Genomic DNA, 26631 nt, shown 5'->3' on the forward strand with positions numbered 1-26631 from the left:
CTGACTATTCATTCTAAAAGTCAAGCCTTCTCCGTCGTGAGGCTCAATACTACACAGTACTCTAGAAGTTTTATTCCAGAGGTGACCAAGTTATGGAATGATCTTCCTAATCAGGTAGGCCTAGTTGAATCAGTAGAACTTCAAAAGTTTAAACTTGCAGGAAATGTTTTTATTTTGAACAGGCTTACAAGAGTCCTTTTATAGTTTATATAGGAAATATGTTTTGATGTTGTTAATGTTTTTAAAATATTTTATTTTTTTTTTTTATTTCTTATATCATTTATTTACTTCTTTATTTCATTTCATCACTAGGCTATTATTCCCTGTTGGAGCCCCCGGGCTTATAGCATCTTGCTTTTCCAACTAAGGTTGTAGCTTAGCTAGTAATAATAATCATAATAATAGTAATACTACTACTACTACTACTACTACTACTTCTACTCCTACTACTACTACTAATAATAATAATAAAATCTAAAGGTTTAAAGTACGACAACTAATTATATGTGGACGATGTTTACTACAAAGGATTTATGAATAGTTGGTAACATTGATATCTTGGATCCCAAATGTAAACAAAGTCTCTCAGGCAATTTGTCACATGTGGAAGGAACCATTGGAATTTATCTTGACGTAATTGATGTACTTTGACGTGATTTACAAACCCTGGGATCAACTACATCACATATACTACTAATTGGTTAATATAAGGCCGTGTTATAATAATTAAGAGGGCCATTGTGCCTATGTTTTGTGAACTCACCGTAGGATAAGCAGAGATTGATCGACGATTCGACTGCTGGTTCAGCAATGGATTCGACTCGGCTTGTTGTTGGAGAGTTTCAGCTAACTCAAGTAAGTACATTATTACATACAGTATTACCTAATCTGCTAGTGCTTAGATTGTCCTAACCTAATTGTTTACCGTAGAACTGCAGTATATTAAATGGTATTAGGCCTTTCACTGTTAAAACAATCACATGGGGTTAGAGGATGACTCTTACATTAAAGCAAACTTATAAGTTACTTAACTCGTTTTACTTCACTTTAAGGGCAGGGCTTAAGTATGATGACTGCCATGCCCCATATCTCTATTTTTAACCCTGTCGCGGAACCTTTGTATATCAGCGGCCAGTTCCTCCCACGTGCATTGAAAATGGAATTTTCTTTCCATTTTCTAGTCGTTTGTAAGATTTTTTATGTAAAATCTCTATACAAAAACGCCAGGTACCTTGAACTTCCCCACCTAACCTAACCTACAAGCTGTGTCCATACCTAACGAAGGGGCGGCTAACATTCCCTGCAACGCCCCTTAGACTGCGGTAATCATAAGTACAGGTGGCCGCTATCATATATACACCTCCCTATCGCAAAGACTACGGCGGCTTTAGGGGATCGCAGGGGACATTACCTACCTCACCTTGTTAGTTAAGTAGGTAAGGTTAGGGTGGGAAGGTTAGGTTAGGTGTTGTTATATGTGCACAGAAGTCCTGTCTGTCGTTTTACGTCTCCCATTCTTGGGTATTGAGATTATCACACAGCGTATTCCGCGTTAATTGTCAAATCCACATTATCAAAGCATTTGGAAAACATGAAAATCTTCAGTTTCTTCCTACACCCCCTACCACTTTTGCTAATCTGGAAAAGACAGTATGTAATTGTTAGCTTTGTCTTCTAACTAGATGTGCGAAGCTACCGAACAGAGGTTATTGAAAGCTGATGTCATCATTTCTTGTTGTCTCTAATTTTCCTTAATAAACTAAATTGACAAATTAATTATGTGGTTACTTAACATGCAAGTGATGTTACAAATATAGTTTTCCGGACAGGTGCCAAGGTGTATGTAGTTGGTTGGGACAGGCGTAAACTTCCTTATTGTCAAATCGATTTTCTTTATTGGGAAAATGTTTATCTTTGAAATATGATATTATGAAGCTAGTTTTACAATTTACGAAACATGATTTATTGTTACCTTTCTAGAAGTGAAGCCAGTTGAAAATCAAACACATGGTTGAGACTTAGTCTTAGGGTAAGCTAAGGATACTGCAGTCTAAAGCTTGCCGCACACTGAGCCCGAACGGAACCGCCACCGAAGCCTCAGAACAGAACAGAAACGGCGTCCAGCGCGCACACTGAGTCAGAAGCCACAGAACGGAACCGACGGTAACCTCCAAATTCCTCAGCAACCCTCTCCAAAACAACCGCTGTAGTCGTTCTGCGCATGCGCAGCCTGTCAGACGCCACCGACGCTTCTGAAAAAATATCTTTCAAAGAATACTGCTTCGGTTTTGTTCTGTTCTGGCCCAGTGTATGCAGTCAGTTAAGAATGCATGCTTTCAATTTCTATCGGACGTTTCGGTTCTGTTCGAGCGCGTCCGTTCGGGCTCAGTGTGCGGCAAGCTTAAGAGGTGGGCTCACATGGGGGTATAACCTCCCCCTTTCAGTATTTGAATAGGCAAAGATGAGGCTCCTAGCTTAGGTTAGGTGGTGTTCTTGTGTTTGTTTAGTTTTTGGTTTTAAAACGTCAAAAATTTAAAAGATTTGGGTTTCCCCAAATAATTTACATAGAGAACAGCTCAAAGTACTGATAAATACACCAGGAATGCTTCTTATTTTCTTCATAAGGAATATCATGCTATAGCACATATTTACTCACCTTTTAATTATTGACCTGGTCTATCCCAACCAACTACAAAGGCTTGCCAGTTGGATATATAGAAAATGGGACTCAAGCATTTTTTTTTATGCTACAGCTGACTGTGTCTGCCGTTGCAAGGAAATTGATAGTATAAACAGTATCCTCTAACCTGACTTAGATTACCACGGCCTTTATTATCCTTCGGCCCTCCGTTCCTTTACTTAGCAGTGTTTCAAATCATGATGCATCCAAGGCTATTTCTTTCATTTGCGGCAAATGGAAGAAGTTACAGCAGAGTGGTTAATGTTGACATATCATTAAATTTGAAATTAATTAATAAGGGAAGTTGATTTCCTGAGGCTTTGAGATACACTGAGCAACTTTTATTTTGCAATTTTTCAGTAGAAGGCTTCCTGTCTGCAAATTTACTTACTACTCTTAATGGGAGTACGGTATGTCCCATTTAACTACTCATAATGGGAGTACGGTATGTCCCATTTAACTACTCATAATGGGAGTACGGTATGTCCCATTTAACTACTCATAATGGGAGTACGGTATGTCCCATTTTATATGCTTCTGGCAAAACGGTGATGTCTGGCTGGTAGACAGACTACCCCTTAACTCCCAAATTGATGATTAGTTTGTTCTCTATATCTATGAAAAATAAAAAAAGTTACTTTAAAAATCTATTCTACTGTACTTCAAAATTAGTAAGTCTGTCTATGAAATTACATTGCATGTTGAATATCATTGTCTCCCTTATTCATATCTTTCCCTTTAAGAGGTAAGCAAATCAGTACCTTTTGGTTAAGCGCTATATTTTATTCCTCTCATGATACTAGCAGCCATGAGCACAACAAGAATATTTGGTATCTCATTTTGTTTGATATACAGTACTGGAGTTAAAATTGTTTGGGTCTTTGTGGATTTAACCCTTTTACCCCCAAAGGACGTACTGGTACGTTTCACAAAACTCAACCCTTTACCCCCGTGGACGTACCGGTACGTTCTTGCAAAAAAAAAATGCTATTTAATTTTTTTTTTTTTTTTTTTGCATATTTTTTATAATTTTTTGAGAAACTTCAGGCATTTTCCAAGAGAATGAGACCTCTCTATGACGAAAATTAAGGCTGTTAGAGCAATTTAAAAAAATATATACTGCAAAATGTGCTTGAAAAAAAATAACCCCTGGGGGTTAAGGGTTGGAAAGTTTCAAATAGCCTGGGGGTAAAAGGGTTAAGGTGTGTTTGTTCCGTCACTAACAAACATCGCTATTTGATAGGGATTATCCTTTCGGCCAATCCCTATTAAATAGCTAAAGGTTTGTACCTTAGGAAAAATACAAATTACTTGGAAATTTGTCATATTTTTTTATTCTCCTTAACTTTAAAACTTTCTATTTACAGGATGCAAAAAGAAATAAACCAAGTAAAGGTAAAAAATCAAAGGAGAAGAAAGAAGATGGCGCCTCCGGCTACAATTTTGAAGTGAAAATGATAAAACTGGATGCGAATAATTTGGAAATGGATTTTATTGGTTTCCCAATAGCCCTTATTAATGCTTATAGAAGAATTATCTTAGCCGAGGTAAGATTTTACAAAATAGATTAAGTAATTTTAGTCGTTCTTGAAGATTGCTTAGTAGTTTGAAAAGATTGTAGCAAAAATATTTGAAGGTCAAAGGTTACTAATCTTGTAGTCTTAGGTATAGAAATTATATTATCTACGTGGTTTTAAAAATGTCGCTCAAGTGCACTGAGCTGCAACTGTTATGACTAATCAAAGGTATCTCTTCTTGTCAGTGTTTATATATCATTTCAGTAATTCATGTTTAGTAAATAGCACATTTTATTGAAGAATAAATCATGTTATGGTTTTACCCTGTAATGTACTATGAAGTTTTAAATATAAAACTTACCCGCTGGTTATATAAAGAGCTGAAGTCCCCTGACGCCCTGGCAGAAATTCAAATCTCGCGCTATCGAAGATACGGCAGGTGTACCAACAGCACCCTAGCGGTAGCTCAGGTGGAACAACACACCATCTCCAGTTCTTCTCTGCCGTCATAGCTGGCTGACATATAGAAGTTCGCTCTCGTGGTTTTACTCTCTTGGGAAGTTGTTTGGTGATGTACAGCGTTCTTTTCTGTGTTTAAGCTATCGTTAATTGTTTTCACTTGTTTCTAGTCTTGAAATCTTTTAGTTTGAGATTATCTTTATTAATATTTCCCTTATTTTTTGCTCGTCGGTCTTTCACGTAACCATGTCGTCTCTCGACAGTGGCAAGCGCTATGGATCGACGAAGATAATGCTGAATACGTTTCGCGTAAGGTTGATCCTTGATCTTTGCAGTTAGGCATGAAACAGCATCTATCTTCGTTTATGCAGTCTTTTCAGCCTGCCGTTTGGGTGTCTCGATTCCGGTCTATGACACGGTCGCACAGGCGACGTGTCTTTAACAGTGAGGACTCGTTGTCGCACAGGAGGCCTACAAACCGCAATGTTCAATGGTGGGACAAAGTGGATGCATTACTTCGATTACCTGCTCAACGCAAACCGACTGCTCATAGCGTCTAGTATCAGTCTATCCAGACGCGCCGATGTTCGCCAGGCAGCAGAGCCGGCGAAGCGTCGTTGGAACGGTGCGGCAACGGAACGTCAACGGAATGGAGTGAAGCGCCACGTCAGTGTGGACGCTTCAGCGTCAGTGTGGACACTTCAGCATCAGTGTGGACGCTTCAGCGTCAGTGTGGACGCTTCAGTGTCTGTGTGGACGCTTTCAATGTCAGTATGGACACTTCAGCGTCAGTAAGGACATTTCAGCGCCAGTGTGGACACTTCAGCGTCAGTGTGGACACTTCAGCTTCAGTGTGGACGCTTCAGCGTCGGGCTGGACCCTTCGCTACCTATGACAATAGACTTTGATGTCTACCTGATCATGACCGTCTAGTGTTGAGTTATTGTTGCTCCAGGCGCTATATTAAGATATAAATCTTAACTAGAAAGATATTATATTCTCGGACCAAGGCCTGCTGGGCTAACTCTTGGTTGGGAGAACTAGAATTAAAACCTCTTAAGGATTGAGGTCTGAATTCAGAATCATAAGGAGTGGATTCCTAAGAATCAAGACTTCTCTTCCTAGGATAGAGATTGTAAAAGGAAGGGAATAACTTTCAGAAACTAATGAAAATTTTTCTAAAGAGTTTCTCTTATATTTTTTACCTGCTGCTCTTCGTTCCGACTTCAGAGTTTTCGCTAGTTGAGTTGATGGTATCGCTATTTATTTTATTTTATTTTTATTACTAGCCAGCTACAACCCTAGTTGGGAAAGCAAGATGCTTTAACCCAAAGGGCTCCTTTAGGGAACGATGGCCCAGTAAATTAATGGTAAAATAAATAAATAAATTAACATTAAATCATTCTCAGAAAAATAACGAACGTTACTTTAGAGATTGATGCAGTGCTTGCAGCTGCAACAGCAGAAAGGGCATTAAGGCCTTTATGAGAATAGAACGTAAAAGTATATCTCCCACCATGGGCAGTTCTTTTATGATTTAATGTATTATGTTTTTAAACCTCTCTTTTTAGGGACTCGTAAACATAGCGCAGTGCTCTGGAGGAGGTGTTTGTTCGTGTTCACCTTGCCCCTGTTCCTATACCTCTTCCCTACATTCCAACCCTTGGGAGAAGGAAGGTCGGTAGGCTGAGGTGCTTCGCGGACCTTGTGCTTTAAACGTTTGTTCCGCCAAGCGATACTGTTGATGCAGTCCAAGACGTTCCTTCTCCACTTTGGAATGATGAAGTAAGGCTCTTTTCTTCGCCTACGATTGTTGAGCTATGACATCACAACCATGTAACATAGTATCTTGAAAAGAGCGAAGTTGGAATGTCTTGAAGCGATCAGTTCGTCATCGCTATGGTATCATGGATCTTGTAACTGTTTTCTGCGTATTAGAATGCTGTTCCCCGATGAGAATGACGTTCTACGTTTTCCCTGTCTACCAGACTTGGAAGTTACTCGTCATGTATGCACTCGAACAGAATTTACCCTCGCAGCAGGCGTGTTTTGATGCTTAAACAGGAAGCAATCGAATGTGTTTTTTCTTCCGCGAGAGAAGCGGAAGTCAGACAAGTCACATACAATCCTAGCTCTTCCTCTGGAATCTGACGCACTTTCAGGGAGGAAAGACTTTGTTCTCATCGAAGGACGCAAAACCTAGACTTGGTAGTCACCAATCAATATGTCCAAGACCTTTCAGGAGTCGTATGTTTTCTAATAACTTATCCTGCAGTAACTAACGTTCGCCGGAAGTTTTTTCTTTTCGGAAGAAGGTGACGTGTCAGCACCAGAATCGTGTAAGACACATAGTTCTTCGGGAGAAAAGGTGCTCAGTTTGCTTCTGTTCATACTTCTTCTCCTCCCCCAGTTTGGGGAAATGTCTATTACTTTCTTCTGAGGTCTAGTGACTACTGGTGACTGTATCTCACAGCATTGGATACATTCAGTTCGCGCACAAGGCGCGCTTGAAATGTCATAGGGACTCTCCTAGGTCGCTCACAGGACTGCGGTTGATGTTCTCTACCGGCCTTCGCCCACGCATGGGTTGGCGCACTCGCTACCCCGCGAGTGTAGATGTGGTCTGAGCTAAAAGACGTCTATTTCATCTGTTTGTCGTTTACAATTCTTGGGATGGAGAGAATTTTCTCCTAAAAGAGTCAAAGGACTACCATAGATCAAAGAAATGGTTTTCCGATTGGTGTCAGAAGGCATAGTTCTCCTATGCTTAGTAACGCTTCCTCGCAGAGATATTCTCGTGTTACAAGAAGCGTTAGAGTGGGTGCTTGTAGCAGTCTGGTCTCTCTCTTACGGCAGACGTCACGCAGACTCAGACGAAAGTTCTGGTCTCTCCCTCACGCAGTCACAGACGCAGACGCCAGTCAGGTCGTATGTTGGACGCTTACAGTCAAAGTTGATCCTTTCAACAAGTTGTCTCATTTTCGCCGTCTGCGGGACGCGCGACTTTCTCTCATGCCGACACATGCTACACGCGGACAACTCTCGGCAAACAGTTATGTCTTTCCGTCAATGACCGGATGCTATGCTGTCGCCTCCACGCAGCACGCTGTAGATTTACAACAAGCGGGACACACAGAGCGCTGTATCCACACGACAAGGTGAACGCATACAGCACTCTGACACCTTACGGCAATGCAATCACATGCGACATTATGGTCACCTGCTAGACGCATACAGTCAAGTCTTTGTCTCACAGCAGTATAAACAGACTATTGTCTCTCCTTAGCGTCTCTCTGGCCTCGCAGCTAGCGCTCCCTCGTGTCAAGCTTTGGCTTTAAGTTTATTGAACACTCACTGATTACACACGATCAGGTCTTAACCTCACAGCATGAGGTTCACGTTGATGCTGCTTTTCAACAAGCCTAGCTTCAATATCGGTTTCTTGCGACCGATATGGACGCGTTTTGGGAGGCGGTTCTAGATCTTGATTCTCTCTCACGACATGTTGAGTGTAGGCATCATGCGGGAATCATACTGGACTCATGCTGGGACCATGTTGGGTGCATGCTGGAAGCATGTCTTTAGTCCTTTTCCCCGTGTCAGGATCACGAACGCTTTATTTTAAACCATCAAGCTTTAGGTCTAGCTGCCTCCAGTATTTCGTAAAACCCCTAAGATCTAGAGGGTTGTTCGAAGGAGACAGCTGAGGCTATCGCTTGTACAAAGGACATTTGCCTCAAGATTTCCGACCCAATTAGGGTGTTTTATGGAGTGGTGTAGAGCTAAAGCCGGCTCTTCATTAGGTAACTCTAACACAAGTGGCCTATTTTTTCTTAGACCTTAGAAGAAAACACACTTTTTTCCTCCTTGACCATCATAAAGTACAGGAGTATGCGGGCATCTGTCTTCAGACGCAGAAGATTGGATCTATCATATAGAGACCTTATAGACTTTCTCGGATCATTTGAGATGACTTGGAGGCGTCAGCAAGATGCGCCAGCCTGAAATTTAGGGTTCGTTTCTGGAGTTTCGCGGTAGTGACAGATCCGACCCTTTACACTTGGTTTCTTTTTAAGCCCTAACTTTGGAGACTTTCTGAGTAAGTCTACCATAGTTGAGAGTCAGTGAAGTTCACTCTTTTAGCAAGAACATGGACTTCACATTGGTTAAGCCATAGATACCTTACAACCTGGATTCTTGGTCCTTAACAAACATCCTTCTCATCCATAGCCTAAATCTTTTGGGATCACTATCTTCTCGAATTTGGATTGTGATGGGCTGAGAAGAGTTTTTTGCCCGATTAAAACGATGAAGTTTTATTGGGACAAGAACAAAGAAGTTAAGAGACTATTCATGACTCTTGGGTGCACGGTCAGGAAGCCTGCGCTATCCATGTCTAAACATTCTGTCAGCTCGTATAGACTTTGATTACAAAGGTTCTTTCACACGGTTGGGTGACAGATCATAAGATGTTGAAAGTGTAAAGACTCACGAAGTTAGAGCTGTAGAAACTTCTGTAACTTTTAAACTAAACTGTTCTGTGCAAAGCATCGCATATACAGCCTTGTGAAGGGGTAATCCTGTATTCGCCTTGCATTACTTTTACCGTATCCAGTCTCTTAAAGACGTCTACGTTTTGGGATCACTCGTAACGAGTGCAGTTGTAGGTAAAACATCCTCCACTACATTTCCCCAAATTCCTTGTACCCCTTTTCTTCTCTTGGAACTGTTGTATATGTTTTTATGATTGTACGTGAAGATTGGTCGGCAATCTTCCGCAATCTTTGACTTAGTCAGGTGGTCATTTTGTTCCTAGAGAGCGCCCTGAACAAGGGTATTAGTTGAGTTCCTGTCATGTTATAGGTGGATGTACCGTTTGACAGCTCCTAGAGATCATCAGCCCCAAATGGATCACTGGATCTCCTAAGGATAGCAGACAAATCCTTATCAGGTGAGAACCGCTTAAGTTGTTTATGTAACTCGTAAGTGAATTTCCAATTATGCAGCTGTCTCTGACCCGCCACCAATGGGTGTCAATCAGCCATTATATAACCAGCGGGTAAGTTTTATATTTAAAAATTATATTTTCATAATAAAATAAATTTTTTAATATACTTATCCACTGGTTATATTAGTTTTAGACCCACCTTCCTCCCCTCTAGAGACTATGGGGCATGGAAAATCTGAATTGGTTGAGTATAGTTCTACCTGTTGTACCGCAAGGGCGCTGGGGTACACCTGGCATATCTGCGCTAAGCCGTGCGCGAGATTTTGAATTTCCTGCCGAGGCATCAGGGACTTTAGCCATTATATAACCAGTGGGTAAGTATATTCAAAAATTTATATTATGAAAATATAATTTTTTCTCTATTAGGGACCAATAAATCAGGAATCATTTATGCAAATTTAAAGGTTCAAATATAAATAATGACATTGCTACAAACTGTATGTTTAATGTTTTACTTTTTTTTAGGTTGCAACAATGGCCATAGAGAAAGTTTATATGTACAACAACACAAGTATTATTCAGGATGAAGTTCTTGCTCATAGACTTGGACTTGTCCCCTTGAAGGTCGATCCTCGATTTTTTGAATTTAGAAATGCAGGTTTGTATTTTATTATATTTGTTGTTATTGTTATTCCTCTTATTATTTCCAGAAATAGTGAATGATCTTCCTAATCAGGTGGTTGAATCAGTAGAACTTCAAAAGTTCAAAGTTGGAGCAAATGCGTTTTTGTTGACCAGGCGGACATGAGTCTTTTTATAGTTTATTTATGACATATTTGTTTTTGACGTTGTTACTTATTTTAGAATGATTTATTGTTAATTTGTTCTCTTCATTTATTGCCTTATTTCCTTTCCTCACTGGGCTATTTTTCCCTGTTGGAGCCCCTGGGCTTATAGCATCTTGCTTTTCCAAGTAGGGTTGTAGCTTGGATAGTAATAATAATAATAATAATACTAGGGTGAGTTAAAGTATTATGAAAATCTTCAGTTAATAAAGATTTGGGAGTTATGTAGGATACTTAGAAAGCGCCAAAAGAAATTATTTAAAGTCTCTTGCGTAAAAAAAAATAACCATTTAATTATTTAAAAGTTGCTCATGTATGGCAAAGACAAGGGATATGACAATGCCCTATAGACTATAGTCCATTTCTTTTAGCGAGTCATATTTGCACCGACTCGCACGGGTGCCCTTTTAGCTCGGAAAAGTTTCCTGATTGGTTGGACAAGATAATTCTAACTAATCACCGACCAGGAAACTTTTCCGAGCTAAAAGGGCACCGTTGCAAGTCGGTGCAAATCTGCCTCGCTAAAAGAAATAGACTATAGCTATGTTTATATGATCATCACCCAAGCTGCTCTCCATCAAGCTATGACCTGGGAGAGCCAGGCAACAGATGCTTATGACTCAGCAAGTAGACTTATAGGGTTCCCCAAACCCGACCACTCATCCCTAGTCCTCAAGGATGGTGTGATTAGACACGATTAGAAACTCGAGCTTAGGGGAGTCTTGAACTTCGTCCAACAGATTGCCAGGGTTTATGGGAAATGGAAAATAAAACTAAGAAGTGAGAATTTGTTAGGTGATGAACTTGTATATTTTTACTAGTTTTGAGCTAAAACCCATTTCTCGGCAATTGTGTTCTTACTTGGGGAAAAACTGAACTGCAGAACCTTGGTTTGATCTCCTATTTCCCAAAAGTGCTCTTGTTGGTCCTACATTGTATACCTGTACAAAATTGGAAATTTGAGTAACCATACCCTACAATTTAATTTGGGGCCCTTGACATGTATGTGATAAGTAGGGTTGTAATAAACAGCTTTTCTAAGCAGAAACTAATGTGTTAGCTTTTTATGGAAACCCATTAGACAAGTTGCAAGTTTCCTCCTCCTGTGTGGATCTTACAGCTTCATTTTCAAATCAAAACCAAAAGTGACAAAGGTAATTCATTAGTACCTTATGATATAGGTAATTTATACTTTGTGAAACTCTCATTCTTCTCTAGTCACTGAGACAAATTTGGTCATATCTGTGATTGACAGGTACGTCTGAGAAAACTAGTTTTGTTTTAAATAAACAAATTTTATTGACTAATTAATGATACTAAGCTTACCTTGAACATTGTTATAGTCTAATGTAGAATCAAGGATTTGATCCATGTTATCCCTTTTACCCCCCAAAGGACGTACTGGTACGTTTCACAAAAGCCATCCCTTTACCCCCCATGGATGTACCGGTACGTCCTTGCAAAAAAATGCTATAAAATTTTTTTTTTTTCATATTTTTGATAATGTTTTGAGAAAATTCAGGCATTTTCCAAGAGAATGAGACCAGCCTGACCTTTCTATGACAAAAATTAAGGCTGTTAGAGCAATTTAAAAAAAAATATACTGCAAAATGTGCTGGGGAAAAAAATAACCCCCTGGGGGTTAAGGGTTGGAAATTTCCAAATAGCTTGGGGGTAAAAGGGTTATAAGGTCTTACGTAGAATCGAGAATATTGTTTTGGCAAACCTTTCACATATTGGTATTGATTACTGTTATTTAATTTGCTAATCTTTTGCATGTTTAGAATATATTAATTTATAAAGATTGGTACAATTGAACTTTTGTGAAATTGTATACGTTGTCATTACAGATGACAGCGAGTGGGGTGCGCAAGATTCTGTTAAGTATGAACTTAAAACTATATGCCAGAAGAATGCAAGAGCAGCCAGTAATGAAACAGATGCTGATGTCATTTATCTGAATAGAAAAGGTAAGATTGAGGAAAAAACAAGTTTACTGATAGATACTTATACATATTGTATTCATGCATTACAACCAGGATTGATAAAAACACGACTTGTATTTTTTTACTTTTATTAACAACCCAGAAAAGTCATATAAAACACAAAATGAATTTGTATGGTAATAGATGCACAATTTCTTGAATGACTGATTTATGTTTTTAGAGCTGCAATATACTGTATCTTGTAGCCTTGGTTACTTTAGCCTAAGCTGAAAGTGTACCTGTCATACTTTAAATTTCAACTTTTTCAGTGAAATGTGTCTAAAGGAAAATGAAACTGTGACTTTAATGAAATTGTACAGTATCTGTCACATACTGTCCAGTAATGAAAGTATTCAGTTTTAAACCTTGGTGACCTAACCTGAGCTGTAAACATATTTTTGATGTTGTGCATCTTAGTTGATGGATATTTTATAGTTCTTTTTATGGAAATTACTAAAATGTGTACAAAATTATTTTACATTATACTATAGATTGATTTATACCTTTATAATGATAGATATTCAATTTCAATAGCCAGGCATTCTTCAGCTTAACCTGGCCTAAGAACTTTGTAGATTAGCCTAGCAATGAACTGTAAAGATGTTTTCTGGAAAATACCGCAATTATCTCTACATTTTCGAGATTAGTGAAGTGTTTACATCTGCAGCAAGTAACTCATTTGTGCAATGTATTATTGTTTTCTGGCAAATCCCGCAATTATCTTTACGTTTTCGAAATTAGTGAAGTGTTTACATCTTCACCATATAACTCGTTTGTGTGTTGTATTATTGTTGTAGGCTCCTTTCCCTCGTACATCTTCCTAGCACATTGTATCGTGAAAATATGTTAAATGTATTTTTCTCTTTGCAGTTCTATCTTCAAGTTTGACATGGGTACCCATTGGCAATCAGACGGACATATTCAAGCCCGCAAACATGGGTCCGTTACACGATGACATTCTTCTAGCAAAGATGAATCCTGGTCATTTGATACATTTAGAAGCTTATGCAGTCAAAGGTGTGTATTCTATCTCATTTTACATCTTCAGTTTTTCAAAGGTCTATTTAAAATTAATAAATTTTTTATCTCTCCAACACTCTATATCTTTCCTGGTCATTTTGATAAAATGCGTGTGTATGACTTGGTTATTTTGTCACAACAGCAGTGTTATAGGCTTATATATATAATTTCACGTATGTTTTAAAATTAAATATGTTAATATATTACCTGTGGTACATGCTTTGCGCTTGGAGTATTTCCTTATCATATAGCAACTGCTTACTCTGTGTAATATTTTTCCTACAGGTTTACAATTATTCAGTTAACTATTCATTTACTTTTACATGTTTAATGCTTCGATTAATTTTTTTAGGTGTTGGTAGCGATCATGCTAAATTTCAGCCAGGGATTGCTTCATACCGGTACCTTCCCGAGATCGAATTAACTCGTGAAGTTGAAGGAACTCAAGCAGAACTTTTACAAAAGTGCTTTTCACCTGGAGTGATTGATATTGTGACCAAATCTGATGGTGAGTTTTAAAACTGTATTTTACATTTATTTACAGTTCCATTTCATGTATTACCACACTTACCTAGCTAGACATTTGAGAGCTGAAAATATTTGGTTATTGTTCAAGGTAAGCTTTTGGATTGTGAGACCAAAGTAGAGGGGCATGTAAGGTAGAAAAATATTGAAGCAACATCCTTGATTCAGAAGGTAGATACTTACCGTAAGGACTGTTTTGCTGGTCTCTTACAGCAGGGGAAATTCTCTCTATGGGAACTCCACAGTCATTTTATCGTGTTCGTTGGAAAGCATTCAACATTTTACAATGCATATTGCTTGTTTATTGTTAAGTCAGCATTATTGAAGCACTCACAGAACAAGAAAGTCTTGAGTTTCCTCTTGAAAGCCTTAATATCTTCAATCTTTCGGATGTTTCGTGGGAGCTTATTGTATAGTCTCGGGGCCGCATATTTAGTGGCTCGAGAGCCTCCAGTAGACATTCTCTCTCTCTCTCTCTCTCTCTCTCTCTCTCTCTCTCTCTCTCTCTCTCTCTCTCTCTCTCTCTCTCTCTCTCTCTCTCTCTCTCTCTCTCTCTCTCTCTCTCTCTCTCTCTCTCTCTCTCTCTCTCTCTCTCTCTCTCTCTCTCTCTCTCTCTCTCTCTCTCTCTCTCTCTCTCTCTCTCTCTCTCTCTCTCTCTCTCTCTCTCTTCTCTCTCCTCTCTCTCTCCTCTCTCTCTCTCTCTCTCTCTCTCTCTCTCTCATTTGGGGGGTGTCATTTGAAATGATCATCTTTTTTTTCTTGTTAAATTTGAACCCCTATAAGTTCATCCTGAGACTCCGGCTCACGATAAGGAGTGAAAGGGGTTAGGCCTGGGTTGCCGGAATGGGGTAGGGAAGTTGTATTCGTGGCCGAATGGTATTCTTAAAATGTGTCAAATATAGCTCTCATATTCGTAAGCAGATTTATCTTCAGTCTTAATACTTCTCCTTTTAGCATTTGATAGCATGTTTATCTTCTCAGTGTCTAATATTCCACCTTTGAATATGTGAGGCACCTATTGCAAAAGAGGCATGCTTAGCTGCTCATTGTTGTCCAGAAATTATATGTTGACTAAATTGTGTTGCCATATGAGACATCAGTTAATTGAGGATTTAAGAATATGCTGTATGTCTACATTATAGTATGGTAGTTGTATAATTAAATCACTTGTATTTATTTAATGTGTCTACACTGAAATCATACTCCCATTAACCCTTTTACCCCCAAAGGACGTACTGGTACGTTTCACAAAACTCATCCCTTTAGCCCCATGGACGTACCGGTACGTCCTTGCAAAAAAATGCTATTAAAAAATATTTTTTTCATATTTTGATAATTTTTTGAGAAAATTCAGGCATTTTCCAAGAGAATGAGACCAACCTGACCTCTCTATGGCAAAAATGAAGGCTGTTAGAGCAATTTGAAAAAAATATACTGCAAAATGTGCTGGGGAAAAAATAACCCCTTGGGGGTTAAGGGTTGGAAATTTCCAAAGAGCCTGGGGGTAAAAGGGTTGAAGAACTAAGGTTTGTATCATTATGAAAAATACAATTTTCAATATTAAAACTTAGCCGGTGATCATATAAGCTGTCAGCTCTGCTGCCCGACAGAAAAACCTAAGGTCAAAATACGCCAGCGCTATTCAGGTAGGGGGTGTACATCAACAGCGCCATCTGTCGAGCAGGTACTCAAGTACTCCATGTAAACACAGAACCAATTTTCTCTCTGTCGTGCCACCGGCAAGACCTACTAAATTCGCTGTTGCTTACTGGATTGGTTTTCACAGATTTTGGTGAAGTACACATTTCTAGTTATTAGCTTTCGCTTTGCAGAGGTTATCTTCAATACTTCCTTGCATTCTTTTATTGAATTTTGGATTATTTGTTGACGACTTGGATAGATTTGAATTCCCCTTTGACTAATTCAAGATGGCTGACCCTTCTCAAGTCCCTAAATACAGAAAGTGTAGTGCTAGGGACTGTTCAAGGCGTCTTCCGAAGGCCTCTATCGATCCGCACACCGTTTGTTCCAATTGTCGGGGTAAAACCTGTCAATTGGAAGATCGATGTGAGGAATGCGTTGGGCTTTCGGAATTCGATTTTCTCGAATTCCTGAAATATTCACGTAGGCTAGAGAGAGATAGAGTCGGGAGAAGTTCATCTCGCTCCGTTGATATTTCCTCTCCCCATGCCCCACAACCTATTCCTTCCCCTGTAGTGGTTGCTCCTGATCCCCCTTCTAGCACTCAACAACCTTCGATGGCAGATATGATGCATGCCATCCAGGCTCTGGGTGAGAGAGTCGAGTCATTGGCGAGTGACCGTAACCAACTCATGGCAGACGTCAAGGAGTTGAAGGGTAAGAGTGCAGTGGGTAGTGACAAAGTGAGTGGTAGTGTTGTGGAAAGTGTTAGTGTTGCGCTTGAGGGTGCGTCTGTTCGTGCCTGTCGTCCTCCCAGTCCGGGACCTCTTGCAAGCTCCCAAGCCCAGGGGAGAAGCAATGTCGTACGACCAAAGGGTTCGACAGGCTTTAATCAGCGGACAGACGTTCCCTCCGTGGTTTCGGACGTATCTTGCCAAGATCGCCCCACCCACAAGAAGACGAGAGAGCCCATTTATTCCTCGTCTGCGGAAGATGTTTCTCGGAAGAAACAATGGACCAAGGTCTCACGACCTCTTAAACGCAAGTCGGTCCCTTCCGCGCAAGTCCAACGGCCCAGTTGTAGCCACTGGGTCAGTTCGGACTCGCTGCAGTCTTCCGATGACTGCACACCTCCTAAGAGAGGCAAAGCGGTACCGCAACAGGCAGTAACACCGTCTGTTGCCGCACCTGCTACTGTAGACCCTAAGTGGTCTTTGCTGCAGACCATGCAGACACAGTTAACATCTTTAATGCAGGACTTTCGTGCGGAGAAGGTTGACGCTGCACCCATTAGCCTACAACCAACCACGGTTGTGCGTCCAGTAGACGCTGAGGCTACCTTCTCCCGCACTCCAGCTGTGAGAGTCCCGCCACCCATGCGCAGTGTACCCTGCCAGCCGCATGTTGACGTTCAGCGACGCACGGAACCCTCCGTTGACGTTCGCGAGTTACAACAACAACCTAAGTTGTTTTGTTTTGACGCGGTGCGTCAACCTCCGCAACCCACTGTGGTTACCACTACTCGCCCACAGCAGACTAGACAGTCAGGAGTAGACGCTTTGCGCCCCCGCGCAGCTATGGTTGTTGCCAGCTCACAGACTGGCCAACAGTTCCATGACGTTGCGTCCAGTGCAGTCACGCATGCACCCGTGCTGCCGGACTCAGCTGACCAGCCAATTCCTACTCCTTTGCCGCTTCCTCCTCAGTATTCAGACGATGGACTCTCTGATGATGACGACGCTGCACACCTTGACGACCCGCACACGGACATCGACGAACCCAAGACCACGCCTCCCTCCTTGGACTTTAGAAAAGTTCTTGCACTGTTCAAGGAGATGTATCCTGATCAGTTTGTTTCTGCAGCCCCACGCTCTCCTCCATCTGAGTTCGCTTTAGGCACACAGTCATCCGCGCCTGCCTTTACGAAGCGCGTCCTCGCCCGCTCGTCCAAGAGAGCTTTAAGAGTGTTGGGAGATTGGATGCAGTCCAAAAAGCACCTTGGGAAGACAGCATTCTTGTTTCCCCCTGCGAAACTCGCTTCCAGATCGAGCGTCTGGTATGCCACGGGAGAAGTTCTCGGCTTGGGAGTTCCTGCCTCTGCCCAGGGCGACTTCTCAAGTCTAGTAGACTCTCCCCGCAGGCTGGCCATGAGACGCTCCAAGATTTGTTGGACTCCTTCAGACTTAGACCATCTGATGAAAAGAGTGTTCAGAGCCTTCGAGGTTTTTAACTTTTTGGATTGGTGTTTGGGAGCGTTGAGCAGGAAGACCTCCCCTTCTGACAAGGAAACTTCCATGCTCATTATGTCCTGCATGGACAAGGCCATACGGGACGGTTCCAGTGAGCTTGCGGCTTCGTTCGTTTCCGGGGTCCTCAAGAAACGGGAAAACCTTTGCTCCTTCTTGTCAGCTGGAGTAACACAATGTCAGAGATCGGAACTTATGTTTGCTCCTCTCTCGAAGTGCCTTTTCCCAGAGGAGTTGATCAAGGAGATTGCTGCCTCCTTGATTCAAAAAGACACGCATGACCTGGTTGCGTTATCTGCCCGCAAAGCCACCCCTTTGCCTACCGTGTCTAGACCCAGGATGGATACTCCAGCGTCAAGATTTATTCCGCCCTTTCGTGGCAGAGCCTCCAGCAGAGGAGGTGCTCGTGCCGAAGGTAAACGTGGGAGTAAGAAGAAAGGTACCAAGTCCTTTAGAGGCAGAGTCTGACTGCCACCTTCTTCAGACAGCAGTGGGAGCCAGACTCAAGTACTACTGGCAGTCCTGGGAGAACAGGGGCGCAGATGCACAATCTGTGAAGTTGCTCAGAGAAGGGTACAAGATCCCGTTCTTGCGCAAGCCCCCTCTAGCAACGACTCCCATCGACCTCTCTCCCAGGTACAGAGAGGAGGACAAGAGACTAGCTTTGAAGCAAGAGGTGTCTCTCTTACTAGAAAAGGGAGCGGTAGTCAAAGTCCGGGACCATCAATCTCCGGGCTTCTACAACCGTCTCTTCTTAGTGGTAAAGAAGACAGGAGGGTGGAGACCGGTGCTAGACGTCAGTGCTCTGAATGTCTTTGTCACAAAGCAGACGTTCGCCATGGAGACGACAAAGTCTGTTCTAGCAGCGGTCAGGAAGGAAGACTGGATGGTCTCTTTAGACCTCAAGGACGCTTACTTTCACGTCCCCATCCACCCAGATTCCCAACCTTTTCTAAGGTTCGTTTACGGGAAGGTTGTCTACCAATTTCAAGCCCTGTGCTTTGGCCTAAGCACGGCGCCTCTTGTCTTTACGAAACTGATGAGGAATATTGCCAAATTCCTGCATTTAGCAGACATCAGAGCCTCCCTCTATTTGGACGACTGGCTTCTAAGAGCTTCGTCCAGTCGTCGCTGTCTGGAGAATCTAAAGTGGACTCTAGATCTGACCAAGGAATTGGGTCTCCTGGTCAATATGGAAAGGTCCCAACTGGTCCCATCCCAAACTATAGTGTACCTAGGGATGGAGATTCACAGTCAAGCTTTTCGGGCTTTTCCGTCGGCCCCCAGAATAAGTCAAGCCCAAGGATGCATCCAGAACATGCTAAAGAAGGACCGATGTTCAGTCAGACAGTGGATGAGTCTGATAGGGACGCTTTCATCACTGGACCAGTTCATTGCGTTAGGGAGACTGCACCTCCGTCCCCTTCAATTTCACCTAGCTGTTCACTGGAGAAAGGACAAGACGCTAGAAGCGGTCTCGATCCCCATTTCCGAGAAGATGAAGTCATCACTGACTTGGTGGAAGGACAACATCTACCTCAGAGAGGGTCTGCCCCTGGCTGTTCAGACCCCCAACCACGTTCTCTTCTCGGACGCATCGGACACGGGCTGGGGTGCGACATTAGACGGTCGGGAATGCTCGGGCACTTGGAACTCGGATCAAAGAACGTTACATATCAACTGCAAGGAGCTACTGGCAGTTCATCTGGCCTTGAAAAGCTTCAAGTCCCTCCTTCTAGGCAAGGTGGTGGAGGTGAACTCAGACAACACCACGGCCTTGGCGTACATCTCCAAGCAAGGAGGGACCCATTCTATGATGTTGTACGAGATCGCAAGGGACCTCCTCACCTGGTCAAGAGATCTAAACCTGTCTCTAGTAACGAGGTTCATTCAAGGCAACATGAATGTCATGGCGGACCGCCTCAGTCGGAAGGGTCAAATCATCCCAACAGAATGGACCCTACACAAGAATGTGTGCAAGAGACTATGGGCCACATGGGGCCAACCTACCATAGATCTCTTTGCAACCTCGATGACCAAGAGGCTCCCAACTTATTGCTCGCCAATCCCGGACCCAGCAGCAGTTCATATAGATGCTTTTCTACTGGATTGGTCCCATCTAGACCTTTATGCATTCCCCCCGTTCAAGATTGTCAACAAGGTACTGCAGAAGTTCGCCTCTCACGAAGGGACAAGGTTGACGTTGGTTGCTCCCCTCTGGCCCGCGAGAGAATGGTTCACCGAGGTACTTCAATGGCTGGTGGACGTTCCCAGAACTCTTCCTCTAAGAGTGGACCTTCTACGTCAGCCACACGTAAAGAAGGTACACCCAAGCCTCCACGCTCTTCGTCTGACTGCCTTCAGACTATCGAAAGACTCTCGAGAGCTAGAGGCTTTTCGAAGGAGGCAGCCAGGGCGATTGCTAGAGCAAGGAGGACATCCACTCTTAGAGTCTACCAGTCGAAGTGGGAAGTCTTCCGAAGCTGGTGCAAGTCGGTATCAGTATCCTCAACCAGTACCTCTGTAACCCAAATAGCTGACTTCCTTTTATACCTGAGGAAGGAAAGATCTCTTTCAGCTCCCACGATCAAAGGTTACAGAAGCATGTTGGCAGCAGTCTTCCGTCACAGAGGCTTAGATCTTTCCAACAACAAAGATCTACAGGACCTCCTAAAGTCTTTTGAGACCTCGAAGGAGCGTCGTTTGGCCACACCAGGTTGGAATTTAGACGTGGTACTAAGATTCCTTATGTCAGAAAGGTTCGAGCCGCTACAATCAGCCTCCTTTAAAGATCTCACTTTAAAGACACTTTTCCTCGTCTGCTTAGCGACAGCTAAAAGAGTCAGTGAGATACACGCCTTCAGCAGGAACATCGGATTTTCATCTGAAACGGCTACATGTTCTTTACAGCTTGGTTTTCTAGCCAAAAACGAACTACCTTCTCGTCCTTGGCCGAAATCGTTCGATATTCCAAGCCTTTCTAATTTGGTTGGAAATGAACTAGAAAGAGTCTTATGCCCTGTTAGAGCTCTTAAGTTCTATTTAAGACGAACTAAACCTTTACGAGGACAGTCGGAAGCTTTATGGTGTGCTATTAAGAAACCTTCTTTACCTATGTCAAAGAATGCAGTTTCCTATTATATCAGACTGTTGATACGAGAAGCTCATTCCCATCTGAATGAGGAAGACCATGCTTTGCTGAAGGTAAGGACACATGAAGTTAGAGCTGTCGCAACTTCAGTGGCCTTTAAACAAAACAGATCTCTGCAGAGTATAATGGACGCAACCTATTGGAGAAGCAAGTCAGTGTTCGCGTCTTTTTATCTTAAAGATGTCCAGTCTCTTTACGAGAACTGCTACACCCTGGGACCATTCGTAGCAGCGAGTGCAGTAGTGGGTGAGGGCTCAACCACTACATTCCCCTAATTCCATAACCTTTTTTAATCTTTCTCTTGAAATTTTTATTGTTGTTTTTTGGGTTGTCCGGAAGGCTAAGAAGCCTTTCGCATCCTGGTTGATTTGGCGGGTGGTCAAATTCTTTTCTTGAGAAGCGCCTAGATTAGAGGTTTTGATGAGGTCCTTTAGTATGGGTTGCAACCCTTGATACTTCAGCTCCTAGGAGTCGCTCAGCATCCTAAGAGGATCGCGAGGCTCAGTAAGGAAGACGTACTTAAAAAGGCAGAGTAATTGTTCAAGTCGACTTCCTTACCAGGTACTTATTTATTTTATGTTTGTTATTTTGAATAACTGCTAAAATGAAATACAAAATACTTAGCTCATAATAATGTAAACATGTAATGCTGGTCTCTACCCACCCCTCTGGGTGTGAATCAGCTTATATGATCACCGGCTAAGTTTAATATTGAAAAATGTTATTTTTATTAATAAAATAAATTTTTGAATATACTTACCCGGTGATCATATATTAAAGGACCCTCCCTTCCTCCCCAATAGAGACCCAGTGGACCGAGGAGAAAATTGGTTCTGTGTTTACATGGAGTACTTGAGTACCTGCTCGACAGATGGCGCTGTTGATGTACACCCCCTACCTGTATAGCGATCGCTGGCGTATTTTGACCGTAGGTTTTTCTGTCGGGCAGCAGAGCTGACAGCTTATATGATCACCGGGTAAGTATATTCAAAAATTTATTTTATTAATAAAAATAACATATTTTAAAATTTAGTGATTTATTGTTTCAAAGTACTTCAGTAATACTTCAGTAATTGATTATTAATATTGAATTTCTTTGAAGGTAAGAAAGTGGCAAAGGTTAATGACGCACGGAATGATACTTGCTCCCGGAATGTATTTGAATACGACAGCATCAAGGATGCCGTTAAACTCACGAGGAAGACTGATCATGTTATATGTAAGTTTCCAAAATTACTATTGTGTATTAATTTTGATTAATTCAGTTTGTTGTGTTGTATCTAAAAGCCTTAACCCTTTTACCCCCAGGCTATTTGGAAATTTCCAACCCTTAACCCCCAGGGGGTTATTTTTTTCCCAGCACATTTTGCAGTATATTTTTTTTTAAATTGCTCTAACAGACTTAATTTTTGTCATAGAGAGGTCAGGTTGGTCTCATTCTCTTGGAAAATGCCTGAATTTTCTCAAAAAAATTATCAAAAATATGAAAAAAAAAAAATTTATGGCATTTTTTTGCAAGGACGTACCGGTACGTCCATGGGGGTAAAGGGATGGCTTTTGTGAAACGTACCAGTACGTCCTTTGGGGGTAAAAGGGTTAATAAGCTATGTAAATTGAGTTTGTAAGGTCAGTTGGATTAGATATTTCAAATGAGGAAGCTTGAACAATTATAACTAACATTCTGGGATATTTAAAGATATCAATTTATTCAGTCATAAATACTGTAAGAACATAAGTCTAAAAATTAAGTTTTCATTTTGATCTTTTACCAAAGAAACAAGCTAGAGGAAATGGTATCGAGATAATTATATATAATCCCCGGCAAAAATAGTTTATATCATCTATTTGGGATTTTAAAAGGTAATGTGAGGAATTTAAGAAAAAAGCTGTTAGTTGAATGTTGCTAAAGCTGAGGGCATAGATGAATTTTTGGTATTGGCTGCATACAATAGTTTTAACCAGGTTGCATGAATTTTGAGTTCAAGGTACAGTATATGCTTTACCTCCCATATGACTATAAGGTTAACTAAAATTGCTTTTTGTAGAGTACAAGGATTAAGAAATTTACAGATATTTTTTATGATAACACTTAAAAAAGGGATTTTGACGAAGGAAAAATCTATTTCTGGGCTCAACCTGTGCTGCTCCGTGAAATGCTCCTTTAGCATCATTTCTAAGGTATATAACTGCTATGTATTTCCAGAGAAAAAAGTTGCATAGGAATGCCAGGGATGAACCCAGCTCGCTCACCTAAATAGGTGTCGGTATATAGTAACTGGGGTGTGAAAAACCACTACCAGAGGTCTCGTGCCATTTAGATATCTACTCTTCAAATATCCTCGTTACTACGAGGTGCCGTTCTACATCCACTACTGATTGCTACTACCTCTATCTCCACCCACGCCAACTACGTCACTCCTTTCATAGCATCTTCGGTGTTTAATAATTTGAGCCTTTATAGACAGCATTTTTGTGCAGGTAGAAGAGCTGTTTGATAGTTTACAGAATATAATTTATGTGAATTCTGCACAGGCATTTCTGGCACGTTTTTCGTGTGGCAAGAGTCGTCATCAAGTGATCTTGGTGAGGAAACCTTGCCAAGCTATGATATCTTTTGATATCACAATGATTTATTTTTTATACCACATTAAGCTATTCCAGCTAGAAATTCCAAAGATGTTAGGCATCAAATGCCGTACGTGCAGCAATGACAAGATTCTAGGCAGCCAGTAATTTTCCGAAGGAACTCAATCTTAGCACTTTGAGATGCTCTTCTATTTCTGCACTGCTTGCAGCTCTGTAGTTGGTAAAGCACTTAACGAATAAACATTGAAGAACAAAAAGTCCGCTTGAATTTCAATGGGACAAAATCTCTAATTTTCGCTTCTCAAAATTACCGGCATTGCTTTACAATATGATTTCAATGTAGTTAACCAAGTATCTTATATCTATCTTCGCGTTTTACAATGATAAAAACACTTCTTATTAAAAGGTAAGACAAACACGATTTTAAATGATTGACACTTGCATTTCTGTAAACACCAGCTCCAGTCTGACGTGAAGATATTTTTCGTTTTTAAATGCTTGCCCTCAACTCAGTAAAGAATAAACTTTAAAATGGAAATTTAAAATACCTCAAGATAACTAAAGAAAAAAAACCATCTCGATATTTTTATTTGTAAAATTTGTAACAAATAAATTAGGGAATAAAACTTATGTTAACCAGCTCAACAATAATACATTTGCACCAAGTTTGAACATCCGTAGTTGCACTAATCCAACTGTATGATTATGAAAACCACTTTGTGGTTATAATCAGGATAAGACTTCCTGAATACTGTTTAGTATGGAAGCAAGAACGTTAGAATGGTAGTCTTGGAAGATCTGATGTGTTACATACCCTTTAAACTCACCTCTTGGGGTCCAGTGGGGGGAGGAAATGGACTGCACAGAAGTAGTTGGCCTTCTTTTCAGTTGCCTTGAGTAGGGGAATGTCTTTCATGTCAAGAGAGAGAGTGGCAGAGATGGGACAGACCCCTGGGTATCCATGGTCCTGAGGATAGAGAACAGACTAGTCTTCAATGACCCCTCCCCTCCCCTCTTAACTAACAATTCGGACTCTAACACATTTTTTAATCTTTTCCAAAACTTTGCCCTGTCAACAGAGGTAAGGTTGATGAAAAGTTATGTGCTGGAAGTCAAGATAGATTTCATCAGACGACACTTTCATACTTATTGTGGATATGGTGGTGGTTTCAATTATATCCATCTATTGTGACAATGGGTCAAGGAAGTACCTGTTTCATCTGTGAAAGGACTGTCTACCAGCTCAAAATTGTGCTTCAAACGTAGCAGTTCCTCAATATCTACATAAGTGTTCACCTGGGGCCACTCATGTTGGACATCCCTCTTTGTCGTCTTGATGATGTAATGGTACTCCAGGGCCAAATGTATCTCCTGGCAACTTACCACAAAATGGGAGAAGTCAAAGGAAAAGCCTGAGCAGCAGACTGAATCTGGGTATTCTTGGACAACGTTTTGTGCTTTCTGCTCTTAACAAATAGGTGTCCGTACTCGAGGGTAAGGCATCCAGTTCCATTCTGGTTTTACTACAAAGCTCATCACAAATGAAGTCATGTAGGGAGGGAATCGAGAAGAGCTCGAGTCTCATCAGGAACTGTCAGATTTTGAGTTTCACCAAAAAAAAAAAAAAAGGGTAACAAATGGAAGGAGAGATCTCAATCTTAATGGTCTTATGGGTAATAGATTTGGCCAAATACAGTGGACATATGTCACAGGTACTTATCCTATTATGAATATGCAATAATTTTGGACTTGTGTTTATTTTTTGGGGGTCCAATTGCAAGGATAATTGTCATTTATCATCTTGTGCCTTCCATACATAGAGGATGGACAAGGTTTCTATATTTCCCTGTGTAGTTTAACTTCTTGAGGTTACAGGATTCATCCTTCCCCTCTTAAGTAAATGACCAGGAGGTTAACATACATAATCAGTAATAGGATTAATGCCAGGCTGGTTCTATGAAACAAACCTCCCACATAAAAAGTAAGTTTCTTTATGAAGGATTATGCTTTCATGGAAACATTTGAATAGCATGTTTTTTTTTTTTTTTTTTTTTAATTAATTGCCATTTTAGATGGACAAAACTAAAGTCTTATCATATTTCCATCTTAAACTAACACTGCATTGTCCCTATATTCAAAGAAAAAGTGAAGACATTCATTCGGTAATTAAGAGGTACTACACACATCTTTCCTGTCTGCTACCACTTTAGTATCTTCTTAAAAAGATTCGTCTACCAATTCCAATTGGTGCTAGGAATATTTTCCTGTGTAAAGAAATTAAGGTTTCCATATCTGAAATAAGAACATATCACTTTGAAAATTATGGTATAAATTATTGTAATTTTCTATGGTTGATATTGACATTACACATTTGCTAAAGTAGTCTTAAAGAAGTCTGGACAAACTTTATATGATCCATTGATTCTTTGAAATGGTCTACAAAAAACAAAATATGAATTTAAATTTCTAGTTTTAATCATAAGTCTGATTTACTCGGCAATAACAATTTCGATACTAATAATGTTATTCTTTGTTTCAGTTTACGTAGAATCCCAGAGTGCTCTGAAGAGTTTTGAGATGCTAGATGAAGCTGTGAACATAATGATTGGAAAGTGTGATACTCTCATTACAGAAATTGATAAGCAAATAGAAAGAACTACTGTACAGATTAATTAAAGAATTTGGCAAAACTTTTTCTTTGGTACCTTGTAAACAAATTTCTAAAAAGTTTTCAGATGCAGTAATTGAAATGCCAGATTTGAAGGGTATAAATACAGTAATGTAAAAATATCAGATTTATCACATACTCTTTTCTGGGTCGACCTGTGACGGCCGGTGAAAGTCCTTCTTTTCTAATATAAATCTTCCAAATATACTAGAGAAAGATAAAAGCATGGAATGCAGAGGTTACAACCCTCGCGCGAGCACCTTGTATATTAGAAAAGAAGGACTTTCACCGGGCGTCACAGGTCTCTCCCCAGAAATAGATTTTTCCTTCGTCAAAATCCCTTTTTTTATACCACCATCT

General features: G+C 40.8%; 1 protein-coding gene across 1 annotated transcript; it reads left to right on the forward strand.

Annotated features, from left to right (window-relative positions):
- The first annotated feature begins 549 nt into the window (after nucleotides 1–549).
- Nucleotides 550–26293, forward strand: Polr1C (RNA polymerase I and III subunit C). The gene is made up of 8 exons (XM_068377157.1): nucleotides 550–855; nucleotides 4048–4227; nucleotides 10130–10262; nucleotides 12300–12419; nucleotides 13305–13451; nucleotides 13807–13962; nucleotides 22120–22236; nucleotides 26143–26293. The coding sequence occupies exons 1-8, from the start codon at nucleotides 811–813 to the stop codon at nucleotides 26277–26279; spliced, it is 1035 nt and encodes a 344-aa protein (XP_068233258.1). The 5' UTR covers nucleotides 550–810; the 3' UTR covers nucleotides 26280–26293.
- Nucleotides 26294–26631: the final 338 nt, after the last annotated feature.

This window comes from Palaemon carinicauda, chromosome 7 (genome assembly GCF_036898095.1).
Source record: "Palaemon carinicauda isolate YSFRI2023 chromosome 7, ASM3689809v2, whole genome shotgun sequence".
In the NCBI taxonomy this organism is placed as follows: domain Eukaryota; kingdom Metazoa; phylum Arthropoda; class Malacostraca; order Decapoda; family Palaemonidae; genus Palaemon; species Palaemon carinicauda.

What these genes read in the sequence shown, in the direction of transcription:
- Polr1C (XM_068377157.1), top strand. Translation starts at nt 811, where the DNA reads ATGGATTCGACTCGGCTTGTTGTTGGAGAGTTTCAGCTAACTCAA. An exon ending in GAGAGTTTCAGCTAACTCAA is followed by an intron (nt 856 to 4,047) that starts GTAAGTACATTA and finishes TTCTATTTACAG; the next exon opens with GATGCAAAAAGAAATAAACC. An exon ending in CATTTATCTGAATAGAAAAG is followed by an intron (nt 12,420 to 13,304) that starts GTAAGATTGAGG and finishes TTCTCTTTGCAG; the next exon opens with TTCTATCTTCAAGTTTGACA.